This window comes from Malania oleifera, chromosome 12 (genome assembly GCF_029873635.1).
Source record: "Malania oleifera isolate guangnan ecotype guangnan chromosome 12, ASM2987363v1, whole genome shotgun sequence".
Classification (NCBI taxonomy): domain Eukaryota; kingdom Viridiplantae; phylum Streptophyta; class Magnoliopsida; order Santalales; family Ximeniaceae; genus Malania; species Malania oleifera.
Window position 1 is genome coordinate 76,294,264 of NC_080428.1, and position 25,512 is coordinate 76,319,775.

At 34.6% G+C, this 25,512-nt stretch overlaps 1 protein-coding gene across 1 annotated transcript; it reads right to left on the reverse strand.

Moving 5' to 3' along the window:
* On the reverse strand, nt 1-25,512 carry LOC131145233 (uncharacterized protein At4g28440). The gene is made up of 3 exons (XM_058094378.1): nt 25,289-25,512; nt 24,323-24,555; nt 1-605 (listed from the first exon to the last, which is right to left on the reverse strand). Exons 2-3 carry the CDS (start codon nt 24,543-24,545, stop codon nt 415-417), a joined length of 414 nt encoding a protein of 137 aa, XP_057950361.1. The 5' UTR covers nt 24,546-24,555; nt 25,289-25,512; the 3' UTR covers nt 1-414.

Here is a 25,512-nt window from a genome sequence, read left to right on the forward strand (position 1 = left end):
AAAAAAATTATTGATGGACTATATTGAATGTGAATACTAAATATGTATTTTAAAAACAAATACATTTCATAGTACTAATGTTAGAAGTATTATCCAGGAACAACAATAATGAAACAGTCACTAGCCAGAAATGGTAAAAATAATAAAGTTTTAACAGCCAGATTCTTTTATTTAATGGGCATACTGCATTCACCATCTGCATTGAGGTCAAATGTTAAGGTTCAAGTCATGCTCTTCTGCTGCAAAACTAAGAACAAACCTTTCTACTAGTGGCTTCAGATATCTTCCTGCAAAAAGGCAAGTGCATTTTTCCACAAACGGTGCCCCGATGGTAAAAGTAGTTTGCCTTTTCGAGTAATTCCTTTGTCTTTTGGGTCCAGAGGTATTAGGAAAGTGACCAGTGTCAACACAAGGTCATTCTTCAACAACATTAACAAGTTCATATTCAACCAATGACAAGTTGTTATCTTCCTTCACAGTGAATGTGGCAGGCTCGGTGACTTCAATGCGGCCCCACTTGTCCACAGCAAGTCTCATTGATCCCTTGAACATGTCAATTTTTGCATTCCGCAGTATTACAGTAGAATCCTCTTTCATCAAGTCAACTAAACAAAATATTGTACATAATCAGAACTAATAGAAACTGACTTATTGCAAGGATATTGTTTTATATTTTGCATTGGATTTCACAAACAACAGTTACCATCAAGATGCAACTAATCACAATCTTCAATATATGATTTGCTACCTAAGAACAAATATCTTAGATGATTTTAAAAGCTGGGAAATAACAAACACTAACCAAGTTTCATTGTCTCAAGAAATTCTGGATCACCATTGCCGATATGTTAGATGTCTTCCATACATAATGTAATAAACAATCAAATAAACAATTTATATGAATTGCAATACACAACACCGTAAATCCTCTTTCGTTGTATAAGAATAAGAGAATCAATATTAAATGCATGTTGGAAAAATACACATTTACACGTCAAAAACATTAAAAACAACAAAATGTTGTCAATAACTGTGGTCATACACAACTACCATAAAAGGAATAAAATTAATATGAAAAATTTTTGAAAAACAAATGATTTATCAAGCATGCATTGTGTAACTCACAAATGATGTTCACTGTTTCTTTTCTGTTTAACTTTTTAAACCTCCCAGCATTGTGAAACCCACAAACCAGACAAGATGGTTGAAACATTTTGGACTGGAACAGGCCCTAATTTCCATTTGAATCGGGATCCAGTAATTCCCATATATGTGCACGTATAAAAGTTGAGAAACATTTCTTTTTCTTCAAATTCATCTGGTCTACCAAAACCATTCAACTTAATGACCTTAAATTTTGGTTTTAACTTTTAATCGCTAAAGCAATGATTTTTCTGATCCAACCTATGCAAATCAAGTAGTTTGTTCACCCAATAGTACATTTCACCTTCTAATGAGGGAAACTATGAGAGTCACTACTTCCACATTATGAAGAAATTATTGTATATCTACAAACAATTACAAAACCACCCTCCATGATGAAAAAGAGAAGAAAGAAAAAAAGTTCCCCAAGCATAAGCCCATCCCATCTACATGTCCAAAATAGGTAAATATCATACAATGATACAAAAGCTATATATCATTTAGGAAGAATAATGGAAAAGTTCATGGAAAATAATAAGGGCTTGCATATGGTTTTTATTGACTCAGAAAACGCCTATGATAAGGTACCCAAGGAAGTTCTATGACGTGTATTAGACAACAAGGGCGTATGTAGTAAGTATATTGATGTCATTAAGAATACATATGATTGAGTAATGACTAGCGTTAAGACTACAGATGGATAGGCTAGCCAATTTTCAATCATAATAGGTGTTTATCAAGGATCCACTTTGAGCCCTTATCTTTTCACTTTAGCAATGGATAAACTTATTAAGAGTATCCAAAAAGAGGTTCCATGGTATATATTATTTGCATATGATTATTGTCTTCATTGATGAAATTAGGGGTGAAGTACAATCCAAATTAGAATTATAGAGAGAAGCTTTAGAATATAGAGGTTTTAAGATAAGTAAGAATAAGATAGAATATATGAAATGTAATTTCAATCATAGTAGGAGGAATACTGGAGAAAAAATTAAACGTGATGTCAAAAAATCAATAAAACTAGTAGATTTCGACACTTTAAATTTATTATACAAGCTGAAAAAGAAATTGAAGAAGCGTAGTTCATAAGAGTTAAAAGCCGGCTTAGTAAAATGAAGAAGTATTTCAAGCATGCTGTGTGGTCGTAGAATACCCATAAAATTGAAACGGAAGTTCTATAGGACAACTGTAAGACCAGCTATGCGATATGAATCATAATATAAGGGAAGTAAGAAGCAACATGTCCAAAAAAAGTAAAAGTTGTCGACATGAAAATGCTAAGGTGGATGGGTGGTATAAGGTTAAAACATAAATTAAGGAATGAATATTTTAACAGTAAGTTACACGTAACCCCAGTGGAAGATCAGATAAGGGAGGAATAGCTAAGATGATTTGGGCGTCAATAATGTTGGTTAAATAGTGCACCAATGAGGTGAAGTGAACTAGTTCATGTAAGGAATAGTAGAAGGGTAACAGTAAACCTAAAATAACTCAGAATGAGATAGTAAATATTTAATTGTCCTGAATTTGTTGAAGGAAATTACCCATGATCATGTAAATTGGCTAAGAAAGATTTGTGTATCTAACTCCACCTAATGGAACCTAAGGCTTGGTTTGTTGTTGCTTTCTTCTCTTTTTCTTTTTCTTCTTTTTTATGATAAAAATAAGTTATTATTAGATAGAAAGAGGGGAAGATACATGCAAGGACAAGGAATCCACCAAATAAAACAAGAAAACCCCCAAAGAAAAGAGGAATAGGAAAAACCAAAACAAAAAACACAAGATCACTAAATAAAACTAGACAATGTTTACCAAGGAAGAGCCTTTTCAACCCCTTCCCATAATAATTTACCAAACTCTTGAAATTTGATAACTCCTTTTGACACTACAACTTTCAACTTCTGCCACCATCCATGCACACTTTATTTCCTCCAGAACAAGTTAACTATTCTAATTCCTTTTAGGAAAATCCTCCACGGGTGTAAGAAAAATTCCATCCATCTGCTGTAAATTGTTAATCAGACCATCATTATCAAACAGAGAAATCCCCTAAGAAGAATCCAAAACTTACCCATATTATTCTCAAAACTCATCCAACAACAGCCCCCTACCAGAGTCAAACTCACTAAATCATCACTTTATGAATCTGATAAAGTTTCCCTATTTCTTTCCCTTTTTTCTTTTTTTATTTACTTACCCCGTTACTACACCCTACCACCTTAGCATGAGAATCTTCACTATATTCTCCTTTAGAATCTCTCTTTGATAGCTTTGTCACTGACTCAAACAGATTTTACTCACTTATCTTCAAATACCATCCTCATCTCAGCATCCATAAAAGCCGCTCTCCGACAAGCATAAACTTTGTTTCATTCAAATATGGTATAATTATGACAAGCAACATCATAACAGCCCACCAATCTACCCCCCCCCCCCCCACTCCAAAAAAACCTCACAACAAGACAACTTCTAATTTTTTACTCTTTTCTACGCCACTTTCTAATCCCTCTTCAAAACTTGTTGCAATTTAAAACAATAATCTTGTTTCGAATCTTCTCTACTGCCATTCTGAGTTTGTTCTTGATTAGTTCGATTCATACCTTGGAAATTTGTAGACTAGGGATCGATTGCACTATTAAAGGGGATAGGGTCCTCCTTCCCAATATTGCCCTTGCGTTCTAGGAACAGAATTTTGGGCCTGCCATTTTTTGTTTCCAACAAGGAAATACCTGGATCACTATTACCCAAAACATAAGATTGACTACCACCATGGTCCATCTACATGACGCCCAAAGGATGAGATCCTCCCTTTGACTCCACATCAAAACCCAAATCCGACTTTCGTAAAAATTGAGCCCGATCAAATAATTGGCCAAATTAATTAGAAAAAGACTTAACTACTTCTTCTATTATTTGAGCCAGGTTCAAAACAAGAAATATACCACCCCGAGAATAGCCCTAACTGCATCTAAGAGGAATGCCACTCCTCCTGAACTCTAGCTTCCTTACCATTCTAACAAAACGATTTTAGTCAGTCTGCAGTGGATCTTGAGTTTGAAAGCTCAAGATCCTTCAGCTGCAACACACCTCCACGCAGACAACACTGATGTTCTCTCCAAACCACCATACCCTGATTTTCAGAACAAGATTGACTACCATGACCCACCGCTTTTGCCCTTTTTACCTTCCAAAACCACCTGATTCCACAATCAGGGACGTGACAAGTCATTCACAACTACAGCTTCAAATTCCTTCTAAAATTCCTTTGCAATCTCATAAAAATTGCTAGCAAGTTTTGCCACCCCTCACCCTTCACGCCGCCAGGAATGAAAACTGAAAATTCCTTCCTTTCCACCCCAATCGTAACTCCAAAAACCTTTGTCCACCTAATCAATATCCAATATTGTGAGATACACTTGGAATACCCTGATAACCCCTTTCCATCAGGCTGAACACGGACGGACAATCCACCAGCAAACCAGGAAATTGCCTCTTTATAAAACCTAACCCCCACCTATTTCACATAAAGTTATCCTCAACCATGAGGAAAGGAGATCTAGCTGACCTTTGTCCAAACGTAGATTGAAGGATTTTCCTTTGATTTTAATCGGCAGATTCAGCATAGCCTATAGCATAAGGCTCCATATCACCATATGCTCAAGAGGGAGAGAAGAGAGAGCGAGACATTCCTTTTAATCTCATATTTATCTTTGCATTGCTTGGTTTGTTGTTGTTGTTGATCATACAATGATACAAAGAATGGCCTAACAAAATTTGTTATATGCACAGGCACAAGATTAGCATTTCAAAGAAGCACGAACACAGGGGGTAAAATGTAACCATATTGTAAAATCTGAGAAAAAGGACAATGTATTGGGTATATGCATACAAGTTTATCATATTGAAATTAGTGGTTCCGTTTGTGCATCTATAGAAGTACACCAAACACATAAGATGGTAATTATATCCAATTCTCATTATAGATTAAGTTTTAACACACTTGTAAATCTCCAAATAGTGTATTCACCAGTAGAACTTCCATAAGTGTTAAACAAGTGGAAGACAATACAAATCAATGAACAAACCATATTGTAAAATTGGGTTCACAATAAAAAGCCACCAATACACATTTTTCCTAGAAAGAAACAGAAAGTTGCTTTTTTTTAAAATGGGTAAAGAGGAGGGGGAGAATGCACAATGAAGAAACAAATTAAAAAAACAAATTTGTTTAGGGTCTATTTGGTATTGTTATTGTTTTCTATTTCAATTTTTACATAGTGAAGAAACATATTATAAAAACGCATTTGTTTATATTATCAGTTTTTCTTTTTTTGTGAGAAAACTAAAAACCAAATTTTATGGTTTTCAATTGTTTTTGCAACTTGCTGATAGAAATTTTAATATTCAGAAATTTTTCTTTTAGATTAAATCATTCATTTTATACACTTTTAAATTAAAATTAAATGATCATACAAATTTAAATATAATTAAAATAAAAATATACATAAATTTCAAAAAATAATAATAAAGTCAATTACAAAATATTGTACTATTTTTCAATTGTCATGTCAAATAAAATTTTTATAGTAAAATAAATTTTGAAAGTATATCAATTAAGTAAAATAATTATAATAAATTTTATTTTTATTATAGTATTTTTTTTAAGTGCATTATTTTGCAATTTTATTATTTTAATCATATTTTTATTATAATATTATTTTATTTAAATATGAAAATGATCATTTTTTAAATTATGTTTTTAATTTGATTTAGTCTTATCAATATTAACCAAATAGGTTGTTAGTTTCTACTTTTTAGTTTCTATTTTTATTTTTTTACTTTCGTTTTTTATTTCCATTTCTATAATTTTTTACAGTGATACCAAATGGCTCCTTAAGTTGCCAATTTTCTGTTTCTATTGCTGTTTTTTAACTATTTGTAAAAAAAAATTGAAAAACCAAATTTTATCGTTTTCATTTGTTTTGGCAACCTACTACTAGAAATTTTAATACAACATCAAGACCAAGCCTTAAAGTCCCACTAGGTGGGGTTGGCTACATGAATAATTTTTCACCAATTTATACGATCATGGATAATTTCTTTCAACAAATTTAGGTGGGGTTGGCTACATGAATAATTTTTCGCCAATTTATACGATCATGGATAATTTCTTTCAACAAATTTAGGGTTATTAAATCCTTACTCATTATCTCATTTCAAGTTATTTTAGGTCTACTCCTACCCCTTCTACTACCCCTCACAGTAACTAATTCACCCTTCCTCACTGAAGCACTATGTGGCCTATATTGCAAGTGCCTAAACCATTTGAGTTGTCCCTACCTTATTTTATCTTCTATAGGAGCTACGCCTAACTTATCACGAATAGTTCATTTCTTAATTTATCTTTTAACTTTATACTACTTATTCATCTGAGTATTCTCATCTTGACAATTTTTAATTTTTAACATAGCCTAGCATTCTAATCCATATAGCATAACCAATATTACAACTGTCCTATAAAACTTCCCTTTTAATTTTAAGAGTGTTCTACAATCACAAGCACACTCGAAACACTTCTTCATTTTACCCAACCTGCTTTAACTCTATGTATCGCATCTTCTTCAATTTCTCCTTCAACTTTCATAATAGATCCAAGATATCAAAATCTACTAATGACATCAATTTCTTCATCATCAACTTTAACTTTGTCTCCAATATTCCTCCTACTATTACTAAAATTACATTTCATATATTATGCCTCATTTATACTTATCCTAAAGTCTCTAGATTCTAAAGTTTCTCTCCATAATTCTAACTTAAATTCTACTCCACCCCAGTTTTCATCAATCAAGACAATATTATCTGCAAACAACATACACCATGGAACCTCATTTTGGAATCTCATATTTGTAGTCTTTAGTCCTCATTTGTCAATTCTAAGTTTAAACTTTCTACTTAATTATCATTAAATAGCTTACTAAAGTAATTTCATCATTTTTCTTTTATGTCTTCTTCCAACCAAGATAATATCATCCTCACTTTTTTATATATTTCACATTACCTAAGTCCTTACTATTTCTCTTTCTGGCTCTAGGAAGTTTAAATGTCTTTTTCCTTTTCTTTCGTATCTAATCTAGTATACAAATTATTAAATGATCTATATTTAGCTTCACTAATAACCCTTTTGGCATCTTTTCTCGCCTCTTTATACTTGTCAAAGTTTTACATGCTTTCACATTTTTTGTCATTTTATACTAAATTCTTTGTCTTTACGTCTTTTTGGACATCTTGATCCCACCATCAACTTTATTTGCTATCCGAGAATCTTCCTTTTGATTTACCTAAAATCTCCATTGCTATCTTTTTAATAGAGCTAGTTATCGTATTCCAAAGAATGTTTGTGCCTACACCATCATCTATAGTTCAACCGCCATCTTTGATCATTTTATCTGTAAATTTTATTATATTTTCTCCCTTTAAGTTCCACCACCTAGTTTTCTTACACCGGTTCATTTTATCCTTCCTCTTCCATTTTTTAATGCATGTATCTAACACTAAAATTATATGTTGTGTGGTTATGCTTTCACCAATGATAACTTTATAATCCTTAACACGATAAACGACCTATCCCTTTATTTAAGGAAAAATCTATTTGACTTTTAATTTGTCCACTTTTGAAGGTCATTAGGCGTTCTTCTCTCTTCTTAAAGAAAGTATTCATTGTAATAAAATCATACAACATGGTGTAGTCTAAGATCATCTCTCTAGACTCATTTTTGTCTCCATATCCATATCCTCCATGTATCCTCTCATAACCTTTATTAACTCTTCCAACATGTTCATTTAGATCTACTCCTATGAATATTTTCTCCGTCCTTGACATGCCTTGTATAATGCTACCCATATCTTCCCAAAATTGTCACTTAAGATTACTACTGACATATATTATCTCTTGGCCTAAGACTACCTTAATTTTTATAATTCTATCCCCTAGTCTTTTGACATCTACAGCTCTATCTTTTAAGTTTTTGTCTACAATAATTCCTACCCCATTCTTATATTTTTATTTTCCAATGTACCAAAGTTTAAATCCTAATCTTTCAATTTCTCTAACTTTCTCCCCCACCTACTTAATTTCTTGAAGGCAGATTAGATTAATTTTTCTTATAATCATTGTCCACAATTTCCATGCATTTACTTGTAAATTTCCCTATATTTCAAGTTGTTCATCTAATCTTAGTCTCCTAAATTAACTTCCTTACCCACCCCCTAGCCCACTTTTCGCTACACCCAAGCGATATAAGTGCAACGCGTCGCTCGTACAGGATGCCCCAACGAATGGCCAATGAGGATTCATATTATAATTATTTGACGAGTTTTACGCTGGTTGTCAACTATCTAACACAATCCTCCTCCTTTACTCGGGCTTGGGACTGACTATGTGAAAAGATTAGTACATTTAGCACATCATAGGCAGAGATTACTACAAATTTTAATATCCAAAAATTTATTAAATCATTCATCTTATACACTTTTTAACTAAAAGTAAAATGTCATATAAATTTAAATATAATTAAAATAAAAATATAGACATATTCAAAATATTTAAAAATAAAAAATAAAATCCTATTACAAAATATTTTAATTATTTTTCAATTGTTAGGTACAAATAAGGTTGTTATTGTAAAGTGAATTTTAAAAATCTAACAATTAAGTAAACTAATTATGATAATTTTTATTTTTATTATAGTATTTTTAATTAATTTGTATTATTTTGCACTTTATTATTTTAATAATATTTTTATAATATTATTTTATTTTAAGACAAAAATGAGCATTTTTTAATTAATTTTTTAATTAAATTTAGCTTTACAAATATTGACTAGACAGGTTGTTGGTTTCTAGTTTTTAATTTCTAGGTTTTTCGCTTTCATTTTCATAATTTTTTACAATGATACCAAACGGCCCCTCAATTTGCAAAGGTCCTGACTCAGTACATAAGATGCACAATTCTCAAGCAGGACCTAAGAAAAAATACTGAAGCTCTCATAAGGAAAATAACTGCAGTACTCTAATAGACAAAATAACTGCAAAACTCTGATAGAATGCTCTGGAAATGCATTTTAAACTTCATAAATCTATTTCTTCCACCAAAAAACAAGGACAATGTATACAACATTTTCCAGCACCAAAAACTTGTTCAGTTTTCAAAGATCCAAGATTTCATACAATAATCCTCCAAGAGATAACCAAATTTTAAAAAGTGTGTTTTATCAGGGGGGAAAAAAACAGACCATTCTTGTACTTATAAACAATATGGCATCCTTTAGAATCAAAAATAAAATAAAACCACAACAACAACAACAAAGCCACATCCCAACTTTATGGGGGTCGCCTACATGAATAAATTAACTAGATTAACTCCTGCATGGCAGAGAAAACTTAGATTTCTTAAGTTCATTCTAAAATCAGCCAGATACAGTGAATAAATGCACTAAGACACTAACTATTCACAAAAGTTTACACCAAGTTTTGCTCCACCATAAAGTACAATGACAATGCAGATAGCACGTAAGATTGTCCTATAGGTAACTAGGCCAGTTTTCTAAGCCTTAACAAAAGGAGAGCTAGGGAAATCTTAACAAGGAACTTGCCCCTCTTCTCATGCTTGCACAGTTGAAAACACTTGCTAATACAAGACAATGTATACAACAGTTTCCAGCACCAAAAAAAAGTTAAATTTACAAAGATCCCAGATTTCATATAATACATAATCCTCAAAGAGGTAACCAATAAAAAAGCACAACAACAACAAAGCAACATCAAAGCAACATCCCAACTCTACGGGGGTCACATACATGAATAAATTAACTGGGTTAACTCCTGCATAGCCGAAAAAATTTAGATTCTCATTTCTTAATTTCACTGTAAAATCATCTAATTCAGTAAATAAACCCACTATGACACTAACTGTACACAAAAGTTTACATCAAGTTCTGCATCACCAAAAATTACAATGACAATGCAGATAGTACATAAGATTGTTCTAAAGAAACTAGGCCAGTTTTCTAGGCCTAAACAAAAGAAGAGCTACGGAAACCTTAACAAGGAACTTGCCCCTCTTCTCATGCTCACTCAGTTGATTGCTAATACAAAAGCTCATTATTGAGCATTCAACCAGAGATCAGTTTTAGCAAAGAAAATGCACTACAAACATCAGTATATATCTATTCAAGCATTAAAAAATGTACTCACTGTTTGCAATTCTAAACTAGTAGATCCTTTTCAAACACTCAATGTAATTTCTGTTCAAGCACTGTTCTACTCGACGGATATTTTCCAGAGACAGGATTCATTAGACCCTTTCACAGGTGACCAAGGTCTTAAATTTCAATTTCGACTCAATTTTTGAAGCTTCAAAAGTACGGAAAATTTCGATTTTGATTTGAAAAAATAACGGAAATCAGTAGTAAAACATTGAATTCTTTGTGAGAAATGGTTAACAGACATAATAAAGTTTTAAGGACTAATATATTACAAGTGAAATACATCTATGTTGTATGAGGTGAAAAAGTTGTAATATAATGTGTATCAAACATATTTATAAGATAACATACATTAAACATGTTCAATTAATACAAATGAAAGTTATAAATCATTTAAGCATCATTTATTATACAAATAATGATAATTTAGACATGAATGATTATATAAAGTGTTGCTGTAAGTTTATTTTTTCAAATAATTTCAAAAGCATTTGTAATAATCTTTTGTTTCGATAAAAATAAATTAAGAGATAAATTTCACTTCACTCCTAAATCCCTCATTTGAATTCTGGGGATATTTCATTGTATAGTTAAACTTTCGACAAGTTTCACTAAAATTTCGAGATTTCAACTTTCAGATGATTCGTTGAGATTTCAACGGAAATTATGCAAGACAGAAATCGACTGCCATTTCAATTTGACAGTGATGGAAACCGGAAATTCGATGGAAATTTTGACAATGTCGTGGAAATTTAAGACCATGCAGGTGACCAAAATCCAAACGCGCGTAAAATATTACCTCCATTAGTGGTAAAAGGCAGATATGAAGGTTTAAAACATACAAATAACCACTTCATGAAAAAATACCAAAAGTTTGACTCATGCCTCCCAGACTGCCCTCCGGCAATATTAGTTTTGGGTGATAGCCTTTGCTTCACAGTTTTCATGATGGATGTTGGAGTCCAACAAGCACTGGGTTGTACCTAAGAAAAGTATGGCATGAAAAAGTTCGAAAGATCTGAATATTTGGAGTTTGGATATCCAATTCATATATCCTTATAAGGGTTGAAAGATCTTAAAAAAGGTTGGAAGATCCAGTAACAGCCCAAAATAAAATCATATATTAGGAGGGAAAGAAACAAACAATCCTAACTAAACTTTTTAAAAGCTGGATATCACTATTTTACTTTTGCATATAATAGCATCACTGTTCTGATAACCATTTCTTTCAATCAACTTCAGAATCGATATCAGACGATCTACCACGCTGTTAATCATGTACAAATACAGCCATACAATGAATGTCATTGTAACTTGGCACCACAAAGATGGAGTGGTTCAATAGAGCTTTACTTAAAAGATCAGAGCTAGATCAATAAAAAGTATTTGCAGGCTGCTTCTGGCCATACAATCGCTAATAAGTTTAAAAGATAACATCATGAGACAATTATAACTCCAATCAAGCTTCACGGTCTGGAGTTTTGATGTTCACAAAATAAAATGTCCATAAGATAAGCACCACTGAATTGAGGATGTTAAGGTAGATGAGTGTCAATAAGAGGAGAAAATTGTTCTCATAAAGCCAGATACAATGTGAATAGGCAACAAGAGAAGTCGTCCAAGATGTGTTTTCAAATGTGCAACAAAAACCCATTAATGCACCTGAAGGAGAACAAATTCAATTGAAGTTAAAGATAACACAATGACAGAGCTAGTCCCAAAAAAATAATGAAATGATCTGACGATGTTGACCTATGACATAATTGAGGTAGTGCTCAAAGTAAGTGTGGGCATTTCCATAAAAAATGAGCAGGATTGGCTTAAAGGTAAGCATCCCCTCGAAAGTCTCAATTCTCCCCCAAGTCCATGGGTTCAATTAAGCCCATCCTCGTGGTTCAGCCAACTTTCCTGTAACGTATATACGTGTATTTTAAAACATATCATCAAACATGCAAATGTAGAAACTGGTGGCAATCCGAATAATGGTAATGGTCATAGGGTAGCCATTGAATTCATTTTCCATGTCATGTAGCCTTGGTTTTAAATAATGGCAGTTGCGATGTTAGATAATGGATTTTTGGGGCCTTGATACAATTGCACACAGGAATAAAAATCACATCCAAAATGGCCATTGCAGGACGCTCTATAATTACGCAATAGCCCTTGCAGCCATTACAGAACTGCTACAACTGATTACAATAGAAAAAAAAAAATTTACATTGAGGTAGATGAATGGCAATAAGAGACAAAGCTAGATATAATGTTAATAGCCACAAAGACAATACATCTAAGACGTTTTAACCATGTAAATGAAAACCAATTATTGCACCAAGGAGAATTAATTCAATTGAAGTAAAAGACAGCACAATAATGGAGGGAATGTCAAAAACAATTAATGAGAGGAGGCACGGTGATGATGACCTATGGCATAACGAAGGCAGCATTAATTATATGCATACATATCCTTTAAAATTATTAGTTTGGAACGAGCGGGTTAGCTTAGTGGTAAGCAAACACCCCAACTTAAGTCTCATGCTTCCCAATGTGTCACAAGCTAAGCTTGTTCAGGGCATTATGCTTGCCTGTGACCGCTTATCTCGTGTGCTTGGGATGGGTTTCCATCATCTAAATACTAGTGTAGGGTTATTTTCTGCTAGTAGAATCTTTGTAAGCCAAATAAGGCAGTATGACTCCTCGGTCACTTTGATGTTTCCTAGTGTCAGGATGATAATTACATAAAAACCTCTTTAGGGGAGAGTGAGTGTTCATCAGTCATTGTAAAACTCACTAGCAATTGTCAACGTGCTTAGCATACTTGCCTCCCTCGCTACGTACAACATGTCAACAGAGGATTTGTTAATGAATTACGTTTGCTTCAATGTTTACTACTTGGTTGCCACGACTTTCATGAATTGATTACTATTTCCGCTGCTATCTGAATGAATGTTAATGAAAGTGCTTCGTGGATGAATGTTGGTAAAAGGATAGGCTGGCTAGTTAAGCAAGAGTGCTTTAGCTAGCACCGCACGGCCCTTCACAATGGTGTGAAAATAGTCAGACCGTGACACAATGTCATGGATTTAAATAAACATAACCTCACAGTTGCAATCTGCACAATGGCAATCGTTACAGGGTAGTGGCTGCAATTGTTTCTAGTGTAACAATGGTTTTAAATAATAGCAGTTGAAATTGCCATGTATTGCCATTACATAATGGATTTTTGGGGTCATGATATCGTAGCACACTACTAAAGCAGTAGGAAACAAAATCCCAGTCAAAATGGTTGTTGAACGCTACTACCATTACATAACAGCCTTTGCAGTCATTACAGGACTGCAGCAACCAAAAGAAGACTTACAACAGAAATATATATATATATATATATATATATATATATAATTTTTTATCCTGCTTATATCTCATTTTTCATTTTGTAATCCATCACAATCAGCTACTTGAAGAGGAGAGGAAGGAGAAGAATATTATTGTGATGTGATTTTGACACAATTTTTTTTTTTTTTTTTTGTAATATAAGAGTTTGATGAATTAATAAATTAATTTGTTTCAATAATTTATCACTCATGATTAATGAAAAACAAAAAAAAAAACTATATATAAATTTTTTTGGTCAAAAACATTTTAAAACCAATATAAATATATCACCCTTACTAAACAATGTCCGTTAGTTAAATTGCAGGATCCAAATACGCTAAAAATCATTTTAGGAAGGGTTAAGGGCTTAGAACATAGCAAATATACCAATATAGATAAAGTCATGCATGCTTGAAAAGAAATTCACGGCTTACACCTGCTTCCTGCGATGCAACAACCTTTGCTACTCCTGCTTTCCGTTGTACCTACCACCATGACACAGTGCTACATTCTTGTAACCAAGACACATGTCAAATGGCTTGTTGAACAACTTTGGATGGTTACATTGTTCACATTGGATGGGTTGTGGAAGGAAATTTGTTCAGAATGGGTTCAATTATGAAGAAGTCATAGGATGCTTTTTGAATGTCACTGCAATGTTGTTGTTGATCCAAACAATAATTATAGTGGCGATCTTGGGCTGCTCTGACGCATGATCATTAGATCCACGGATGATTACTTGTACGTAAGTGGGAACGTGATGGAAAGACATTATTTTAGGGGGAACATCATGTGAGCGACCTACCTCCCCCTAGTTTCCTCTTGGGTACTAAGTTAGCAGCCTAAGGAATGCTCAAGCACAAGCTCTTGATATCCTTGAAGGATGTCTTGGGCTTCCATGTCAAATTGGAAGCCTCATTAACAACTCATCGGGGAATGAAGTCACGTGTTAATCTCGACCCAGAGGTTGCGATGCTCTCCCTTGTTGGCCCATCAGTATACTATTGGGCACTGTCATCTCATCCCTAATTGAACTATCAAGGGTCTTTCATCCTTTTTGTTTGACTAAAGTAGTGTAAGGTATCACTTCCCTTAACTTCAACCAGTGGGTAGTAAGTGCAAGTGCTCTTCACTAAAATTGTGTTGTGGGTATAGGATTTATCCTCTGTGCTTGTGGAATGTGATTTTAACACCCTTATTGTTCGAGTCATGGTTCCTCAATGACAATCTCAATTGGTACAAGAGTTGTAACGCAATGAGGATCGACACTTAATTGAGCATTGGAATGTTTCCATGGATGAGGATGAGTAGATAGGACTTGATGTAGTATTGTCGCCGCACATCTGTCACCTTTTGGGCAGATTAAGGCAAAGGTGGTTCCTTACAGCCTAGGAAATCTACTCCTCTATAACACTACATTGCCTGCTACTTAAAACCATGGATGCAACATTTAACATTACCACGCCAATGAATTCATTTACGACATTAGCCAACTTGTTAAAATTATTCACAAGTTTTGGCTCCGACTTTTACATACTAATGTTTCAGATGATTTTTACCAAGCCAAAAACACTAGGGATTGAATGTTACATTGATTCTTTTGTTGTGGAAGTGAGAATAGTCTTGTAGTGGCTTTTTTTTTTTGGGGGTAGGTGAAAAGACCAAAAAGAAAAACAACATAACAGATAAACCACAGGGAAAGGATAAGACAGATAAAACAGGCAGACCGAACCTGCTTTCTCCCAAAGCAACCACTGAAGTGATCAAGGATCTTGCTGGGCAAGAGGCATATCTGCTAATCAAGCTCTGGAGATGAGAGGAGGCAAGTTAAGAGTGTTGAGCTTTAATTCTCCTACAATCTGGAAGGCAGCAGCTGAAACTGCACGAGTGTTAAGCCAGCCCATTTGCTTCTGTCTTGACATGAAAAAAGAGGCCAGGTTCAAGTTCCAACCGAGATCTGATATGTAAATGATCTCATTGTGCCTCCAATTTGCTTGTCTAAAAGAAGCAAGATCCTTGCTAGGTGGGGTCGGCTATGTGAATCCAATCTATATCAAGAAGCAAGCATTAAGTCCCACTAGGTGGGGTCGACTACACAAATCCTCTTCAATCGTTCCGAACAGTCAAATCCTTACTATCTCAACCCACATTATTCTAGGTCTACCTCTCCCCTCCTATTGCCACTAACATTTACACTACCTTGCTCCTTCTCAATGATGTGTCATTTGGCCTACAACCAAACCATCTTAACTGCCCACTGCTAATCTTACCTAGTGCAACACCCGGCTTACCATTAACATGTTCATTCCTTAACATATCTTTTGGATATGTTGTATTTCTTGGTCCCAACCATATAGCATGCTTGGCCTTTTAACCATTCTATAGAACTTTCTTCTAATTTTAAAGTTTTTTAATGGTCACACAGCTCGCCCAATGCACTCCTTCAAAATACCCAACATGCATTTAACTCCTATGTATTACATCTTCTTCAACTTCTATTTTAGCTTGCATAACAGATCCAGCGTATCAAAATCTACAAGAGCTAATAATTTCTTGACCATCAAGTTTAATCTTTTCTTCAATATTCCTCCTAATATAACTAAAATTATGATTCATATATTCTACCTTTATTCCTACTTATCTTAAAATTTCTAGATTCTAAAGCTTCTCTCTATAATTCTTAGTGAAGTATCAAAATAATTTGAATATCCTTGGTAGGCACCTACCACTAATGCATTAAAAAAAAAATGAGAGAGAGGGAGAGAGAGAGGAAACAAAGCAGATCCTTGATCTACAACTATTGTGATTAGAGATTTCCTAGACTTTTCAATAGTAGCTCTATAACACTTGAATACTCTACTAAACATATTCACCTCTATATGCCAGCTACATGCTCCTTTTTTAAAAAACTTAAGTAGAACTTCCATAGATTAGCTTCTAAGGTAGGTCTCCTGGGCATAAAAACAAACTAGTTATCTGAGACCCTTGTTTTCTAACCTTAGTTTTAGTTCACTTAATTCCACAATAGTTATCTGGTCCTTGATTATCTGCTTGTGACCTTGTTCTTTATTGGACCTATTCATGTTCTTCAGAATCTGGTTCTCTAAGACATTCATGTCTTGATCATAAGCTGCTATAGACCTGGCACATGAAATTATGACTTTGTCCTCAATCTCACAAGACATGTGGGCCTCGGTCCAAAGACATAATCATGAACAGCTTTCATGTGGGGAAAGGGGGGCGCTAGCACATGGGATTGTAACCTTTTCTTTGGTCCCTCACCTTCTGCGTACCTCAATCTAAAGGCATGATCATTAACGGCTTCCCCTAAGGCTTGCACATTGGATTATGACCTTGTCCTCAGTCCTACATGGCTTTTGGGTCTCAGTTTAGAGACATGATCATGAACAGCGTCCAAAGGAGCTTGCACATAGAATTGTGACCCTATCCTCGATCTCAGACAACCTATGGGCCTTGGTCCCACACAACCTAAGGACCTCTATTATAAAAAATTCTTCATACTTGATTCTTGCAGAATGACATCTTTGAGAAGCGCAAAAGAAAGTCAAGAGAAGGGTTCAAGTATTTGATTCAACACATCATGTCTCCGGTTGAGGCTCACAAATGGTGTAGGACCGAGGCCCATAGGTCGAGTGGTATCAAGGATAGGGTCACAATCCTATATGCAAGCCCCTCCGAAAGCCATTCATGATTATGCATAGACCAAGGCATGGACGGTATGGCACCAAGGCCGACAGATCGTGTGGGACCAACACGCATAAGTTACGTGGCATTGAATCCAAGGTCTTGTCCCATGTGCAAGCCTCCCAAATGCCATTAATGATCATGTCACTAGGCAGAGGCCCATAGGTCGTGTGGGATCGAGGACAAGGTTGCAATCTTATGCGACAGCCTGCCCGAAATTCGTTCATGATCATGTCTTTATACCGAGGCACATAGGTCTTGTGGAACCGGGGACAGGGTCACAATCTCATGTAGCAGCCCCGAAAACAGCTTATGATCAAGACACAAATTTCATAGGACCGAACCCTAAAGAACATTAATAGGGCCAACAAGTAACAAAGTAACAAGCTGATAATCAAGACCAAGACCAAGAGGCAACAAGGTCACAAGCTGATAATCAATACCAAGACCAAGAGGCAACAAAGTCACAAGCTAATAATCAAGACCAAGAACAAGAAACAAACAAAGATCACAAGCTTATTATCAAGTGGATATTAAATCCCCTAAAGAAAAGGATTTAGGACATGTTCTCCTAATAATAATTTAGTTGTTCGTATAATGTTTAATTTTTTTTCAAAAAGTCTTACTTTTTTATGTTATACAAAATATTATATTAGATTTTTTTAATATTAAAAGTAAAAATTGTATTGTTAAAATTCAGCACTAATAAACTTTTAGGACCAAGTTAACGAAATAATAGCTGAAGTTAATACAAGACCATGAAGCTAACTAAGCACTATTTCCATTTTCTTGGACTAAGTAAAATACTTTGTAAAATACTTACAACTGAATGATACTCACTAGAAGAAAGTCCTAAGTAAAATACTTACAACTGAACAACACTTGTGTTGATGGTGCAGTGTTCGGTTAACTTCATGGTCTTGAGTATTAACTTCAACTATCCTTTCATCAACTTGGCCCTAAAAATATATTACTACTAAAGTTGAATAAATATAAATTTTTTACTATTAATATTCTTTTAAAAAAATCTAATGTCATCTCATCAACATAAAAAAAAATAATATTTTTGAAAAAAAATAATATTTTTGAAAAAAAATATATAATGCTTAGAACTAAATTACTATTAGAAGAAACATGTCCTGAATTTTCTTCTTCAGAACTTTGGACATCCACTTGCTAATTAGCTTATAATCTTATTGCTTCTTGTTCCTAGTATTGATTATTAGCTTGTGACCTTGTTGCCTTTTGGTCCTACTTCGATTATCAACGTGCAACATTGTTGCCTCTCAGTCTTGTTCATGTTCTTCAGGTTTCGATCCTAAGACACTCATGTCTTGATCATAAGCTTCTTCCAAGGCTGGAACATGAGATTGTGACCTTGTCCTCAGTCCCACATGACCTACGGGCCTCAGTTTAAAGACATGATCATGAACAATTTATGAACGGGGCTTGCACAAGGGATGATGACCTTGTCCTCAGTCTTTCCGCATAAATGGCAAAGCCACAGCCACAGCCACAGCCACAGCCATGTATTTCTAAGGATATAACATCACTAATGGGTTCTCTTCCAACCAATAAGGATAAAGCACGTTGCTTGAGAGGGTCAAAGAGGTCCAACAAAATTTTGCATGACCCAAATTCTAACAATTCAGCCCTTTGTGCTTCTCACAAACATCACCCTTGAGAGAATTGTACACAAAAAAGGGATTTTCAAGTGGAAAGATATTCAAGAGAGGGTTAGTTGTCAATCAGAGAAACTCATCAAAGAGAAAGGAAGATCGAGGGAGGTCATTGAGGAAGCTACTTGCTTTGCGACCATCAATAGAAGAGTGAAGAAGGTGGATTCAGACAAATATGGGTAAAAGGCAAAGAGAGATCAGAAAACTTGGCAGCTACTTCCTTCCTACTGCGGAACAATTGAATGAAGTTCCTTAAGCCCTAATCCATTCTTTTGCTAATTCTAATAAGAAAACAAATAAACATGTGTTCCCATAATTTGTATGCCTTCTCAAACAAGGCACCAAAAGCGCGGCTTTTCCTCTTGGGTGTGCACAGATCAAAAAAATGTGTTTGCTTTTCTCAACTTGTGCCTTTAGAAAAGCACCATAATGCATTTTGGCACCAAAATGCCTAAAAATGCCTTTTACAGCCTACTCTTCACTAAAACAACATCCACTACCTCTAACTAAGACTACTCCTTATCCCAGAAGAAATTATCCATATTCTTTGCACTTCAGCTCCCTTCGAAGGACTTCGGTTCAAGAACTCAAAAATTGTGGGCTTGAAGTGATGCCCCCTTCACAAGCGTTCATCCACAGAGCCAAATCGTTCACGATTTTAGTAAGGGTTGTCATATCACCATGGTTTTAAATCGCTGTAGCGGGTAGCATAACGTAACGGTAACGGGTGTGACAAGAAGCGAGAGTAGCGGATGTTACATAACGGGAAGCGGGTGTAACGGCCGTGAATTTTTTGAAGCACGCACAGCCTTGTGCATATTAGCGTACTTGCATGTTTTAAGATTTTAGCCCTTCTTAGAAAGAGTTTTAGTATATTTTGGATCCTTTAGTTCGAGTAACTAAGTTATTTGGTAGGGGCAACAAGTTTACATTTGTTTTAAACAACCATTGATAGAAAAATTACATGTGTGTGCGTATTTATACTTCTCATTGTTCTTATCTGTGATGAATTCTTATGTGTGCTAAATTAATTAATAAAAAAAAAATACATTAGACACTTCATTAATCTATTAGACACATAAGACATATGAATAATACAAATATAAAATAGCTAGAAAAGAAAGAAGGTTGAAGTTGAAAAATTTAAAACATAAATATTACATTACTAATATTATCAAAATAAAATATTTTCCTAACAAGTTAGTATTTTCAAATTGTTAATTAATGCATCTATTGTGAGTATTTAAAGAAATAGTAGATTTTGTATCATTGTCATCCTCTTTATAATCTTTTCCCCCTATTGTCACTTGGTATATTGAGAATGATATATGAAAGAGAGAGAAAAAGTGAGAAGAAAAAGTAAAAAAAAAAATAATTTTTTGGTGTAACAATCCTGTAGCGGTTACATAACGGCCGTAGCGGCCTTTACGTAATTGTCGCGGTCCGTAACGGCTGCTATGGCCGTGATTTTTCTTCCCACTGATTTCGCGGTGTGTAACGGTATCGGTAACCCAAAAAACCGTTATGTAACGGCTTTACGTAACGGTCGCGGCCTTTATTTAAAACCATGCATATCACTAAGGACCAAGGTTGTTAGAATTGGGATCCTACATATAATCATTCATAGGATCCACCAGATCAAATAGTGGACTATAACATTCTACTTACAATGTAAAATAAATTAAAAATTAATGAATTTAGAGTTTATGAAAACTATCAATAAATAAGCCTATGAACTTGGTAGTAAGTTTAAGAAATTTAAACAAATTTCAAACGTGTAGCACTTGTAGCTAGCTTGCTAGCTAGCATCTAGCAAGTTTTTCCTTCCAACTTTGACCCTTAAAAATCTGATTAGCCTAAACTATAAAATTCTTTTCAAAAGGCAGACTGTTACTAGCTTGTTTATTCAATAATTGTCATTAAAAAGAGAAACAAAAAGAATGAAGAGAAAAAGGAAGAAGAAATTGATAATCTTAATTCATAGAGCTGATGTAAACTTCTTAGATTCTGTGGTTTTGTCACCAAACCATAAGAAGAAGATGGAGATGAAGGAAAACAAGAAGGAAGAGGAAGGAAAGAAGAAAAAGAAAATCTTTTTGTTGAAGAAAGAAGAACTTTTTGTTAGTCGAAAAGGAAAGAAGAGGAAAAAGAAAGCCATGAACTCTCTGCTTTGGGAAAAAAGATAGGTCTTTAGCTTGTCGATAATAAGAGGAAAAGAAAGAGGAAGAATGTAAAAAAACCACAAAGATAACGCATAACTACCATACCCCTGCAACTTTACGCTCTCATCTTGACTATGCAACTCCCTATTCGTTGAAGCTCTTTGTTGATATCAAAGCTCTCAGCTGGCCCCTACTCTTACTGGAAGAAGAAACAATATGAGCCTATCGATGGACAACTCGGGCAAAAGAACTCTAAGCTCTCAAAGAACTTTCCATTTTGAAGGAAGAGAACTTTCAAGAGATGCTCAAATGCTCTCTTGACTTGGATCAAACAAATTCCAAAACATGCTTGTTATTTTGCCCTAGTTTTGATGCATTTGGGCCAACTAGACCAAATTTGGTGTATTGCAGAAGCAAAGTAATTAGACCAATAAAAATATATATTAGGCCTTTCTATAGCAACCACGAAGTCAACATGATGCCTTTGCTGCAACTCAACTAATGCCTTGGTCAATCATTCATATTACACTGCAATTGCGTCATCAATCCATTAAAAATCAAAAAATAAATTCAATAGATCAACCTATTCCACCAACCCAAATTCGCCATCAACAAACTAGCCTCTAATAGAAATTGTCACAAGGTCAAAATTTCCCACAAATTTTTACCCATTGTGATGGCACAAAGTCCATTCTAGTACAACCAATATCCTGCGATCAAAAATTCGTTGTTATCTTGTAAAGGACAGTATAGCATGCACAAAAGCAATTTATTGAACACCACCTCCCAACCTTAATAGTTTATTCAAGACAAGGAAATACACTCAACAACATGCATGAATACCCCACATACAAATTCTCTAGTGTTACAAGAACATGTCGATTTAAACAAGTTGACACCCCCCACCTATCAAGGATTAATAGTTAACAACCCCAACTGCATAGACCATGCAAGATGTAAGAACCAAGTACCAACAAGGCACAACTAACTCTGTTTACATTTTCATGGCTAGAAAGTTGCCAAATGTTAAACATGTGAATTTGACTTTTAAAAAAAAAAAATAGGGTTATTAGTTAAAAACCCCAACTGATTAGGTCATGAAGGATGTACAAACAAGTACCAACAAGGCACAACCAACTGTGTCTACATTTTTTTGGCTAGAAAGTTGTGACATGTTAAAACCACGAATTTGCCTTCAGACAAAGGCATACAAGTCGGTCATTACAAGGAACTAACAAGTAACTACCCAATTTTGTCAACATATCAACCAATCTACCTATGTCATTGAGACTGCGCGTAGCATGTGGAATGAACACGCACCGCATGACATTAGAGCACTTGACATACAACCAAGTTGAGCATTCAGCAACATAATCTTAAACCTGAGGTCCTGTAGTAATGCTGTCAAAGACTGTGGCCCCAACCATGTCCATCTCTGACTATGTGGAGCATGTACTGAAGCATCTCAACTACTATGAGCTCCCTGCTCAACAACATAACATGTAAACCATCTGAATCCTGCAAGATAACCCATGACAGGTCATCCTTATATGTTGCCTTGGCATATGGCTTAATGGAACCACATGCCTCGGCATGTCAAGTGGTCAAGGGGCTAACAATAGCCTTCAAGATAGAGAACCAATACATACTTCTCATAATTCTAAAAGCTTATATGCCTAAAGATACTCACCCTAAGCAGAACCAAAACCAAAAAGTACCACAATAAAATAATTTTTTTAATAATAAGGATACGACATGACAAATGACGACAGAAACATTTTCAAAAAACAAGGATATGACATGAGGGGGGCACATCGATGAACTAATTTTAAAAAAAAAAAAAACATATTTAGGCATGCCCAATATTGCTTTTCCCTTTTAGATATAAAACATCGATGTAAAGTAAATTTACAACAAATTATAGGAATTATTAACACACATTCTCCAAATAAACTTCAACTAGATATATTGCCTACATTCATATTTCATAATTTGACACCACATTTAAAAGTATCATCAAATTTATAACATAATCATAAAAGTATCATTAATGATGAAAAATCATCCAATGACACAGAACAAGAAACAACTAGCAGTAAGGTGCATCAGAAACATTGGTGCAGGAACAAGAAGCAATCTAGCACAAAATATGATTAAAAAAACACAAAAGATGCGTCAAGCTGTGTCCAAAACATGTCAGGAATTGTCAAAAAAATAAATTTTATTTGCTCATTTCTTAACATATTGACACTAGGTCTAGGAAACACCGATACCAATATGAGACATGAATACTACACAACACTGACATAGTAATACAGTGATCTTGAAAAATGAGGATACAACGCAATGGAGATAATTAATTAATACAACAAATATATAGGCATATTTTATTTTTTGATGACAAATAATGAGGTCATTTTAATTTAAAATAGAAATGCAACCATAATTCATGCACACATATCATAGGTTTTTTAGTCCTTTCTCTCTCTCTCTCTCTCTCTCAACACTTACTCATCCCCACTAATAATTGTTGTGTGAGTGTCTAGTGTATCAAATATTTTGTTAATTGGCTAATAAAAATGCTATTGAACCAAACCAAAACCAAATTCACCAAAAATGTTGGTTTTATTCCAGAATGAACCAAAAATTACAGATTTTCTTGGATCAGCTCATTATTTCAGCATGAAGTTTTAACTGCATAATGCACCTCACTATCACCTTTATGGATGAACTTTTTAGTTCACTAAATAAGGAATACTAATCTGCACTTATGATATATCAACCTAATCTACAGTCTACACGAACACTGCCATTCTGAATGCACAAAGAGCAACAAGGTTAGCTATTATCAAATTCATAGACAGATCCAACAATACAGCTCATAGAGAACCAAAGATGCATGGTTAAATTCTGTATTGGACTAGGACAAAACCTCACGGATAGTGCATAATAATAGTCCCTAGGATCAAGCAGCAGGCATTAAAAGCCATACCTTGATCATTTCTGGCCGTAAAGATAATCATTCCTGTCTCATCTCCAACCATACACTCAGCAAGCCGCATTTGGCGTAGTTGTGGTCCATCAGCACGACCTTTTTGCAATACCATCTTAGAACTAACGACTTTAACTGTGAGCGTGTGCCCACCAGTGCCCGGGCGAAGCTGGTCAACCTTTACGAAAACTGGTTTCCTCATTGCTGGTTTTGATTCAGCCATTTGAACAGATCTGCAAAAAAAAATTCCTCAGTATAGCAGTAAATCTTTACCAAAAAAGGAAATAAATGAATAAAATCACAGCTTTATACTCCAGTTTTGGTGGTTGAATAAAGGTAAGAACAGAGAAGAGATTGATTAAAATATTTAATCTTTAATTTTTCAGTATTAAAAACCTCATTAACAAATTATCTTCAATCCACTTAGTCCAATAAAACTATTTGGCCTGATTGAGAAGAGGTTTTTTTTATAACCCAAGGCCCGAACAGCAAGAAACATACTATGCAACTTTACATTCGTTTCTTTTCTATCAATTTCTCATTAAACAAGAATGAAAAAAAGGGTTTCAATCTAGGCTTTTTTTCATTAATTGAAACAACCAGAAACAAGATAAAATACAAGAAGTCCCAGCGCAATTGAACCTGATGCAATCCTAGGGCATACAAATTTCCTGAAAGACGAAACAACAAAAATCACAAAAATAAGAACTTGGTTTTGGTTTTTTTTTTTTTTTTTTTTTTCAATTTTCTGAGCAATCAAACAGGATCCCTTCGATTAGGATAATTATTTTAACAAAACAAGCAAGCAGTGCATGACTCCATTCCCAAAAACGAAAAAAAAGAAGAAGATAAAAATAAAAAATAAATAACTAAAAGATAAACTGCAAGTCAGATAAAGCGCGAAGTCCCTGTCCTTCTTTCAATGTTCAAGCAAAGAATAAAACAAGTGGGATGCACGTGACTCACCTCAGACGAGGATCGGAGACGGAGACGGAGACGGCGCCTTTAAGGTTTAAACCTTCGGAAATGGTCGGCGAGATCTGCCTGTTTTATAACACTGTTGCTGCTCGCGAGGTACGGCGGTCGCCTCTGTGAAGGAAAGGGTTCCCTCCGAATCACCACCGTTAATCTTCGGTAATGGATGTCTCATCGCTGCTTCTGACCGTCCACGTGGTTTCTCGAAAAATTAT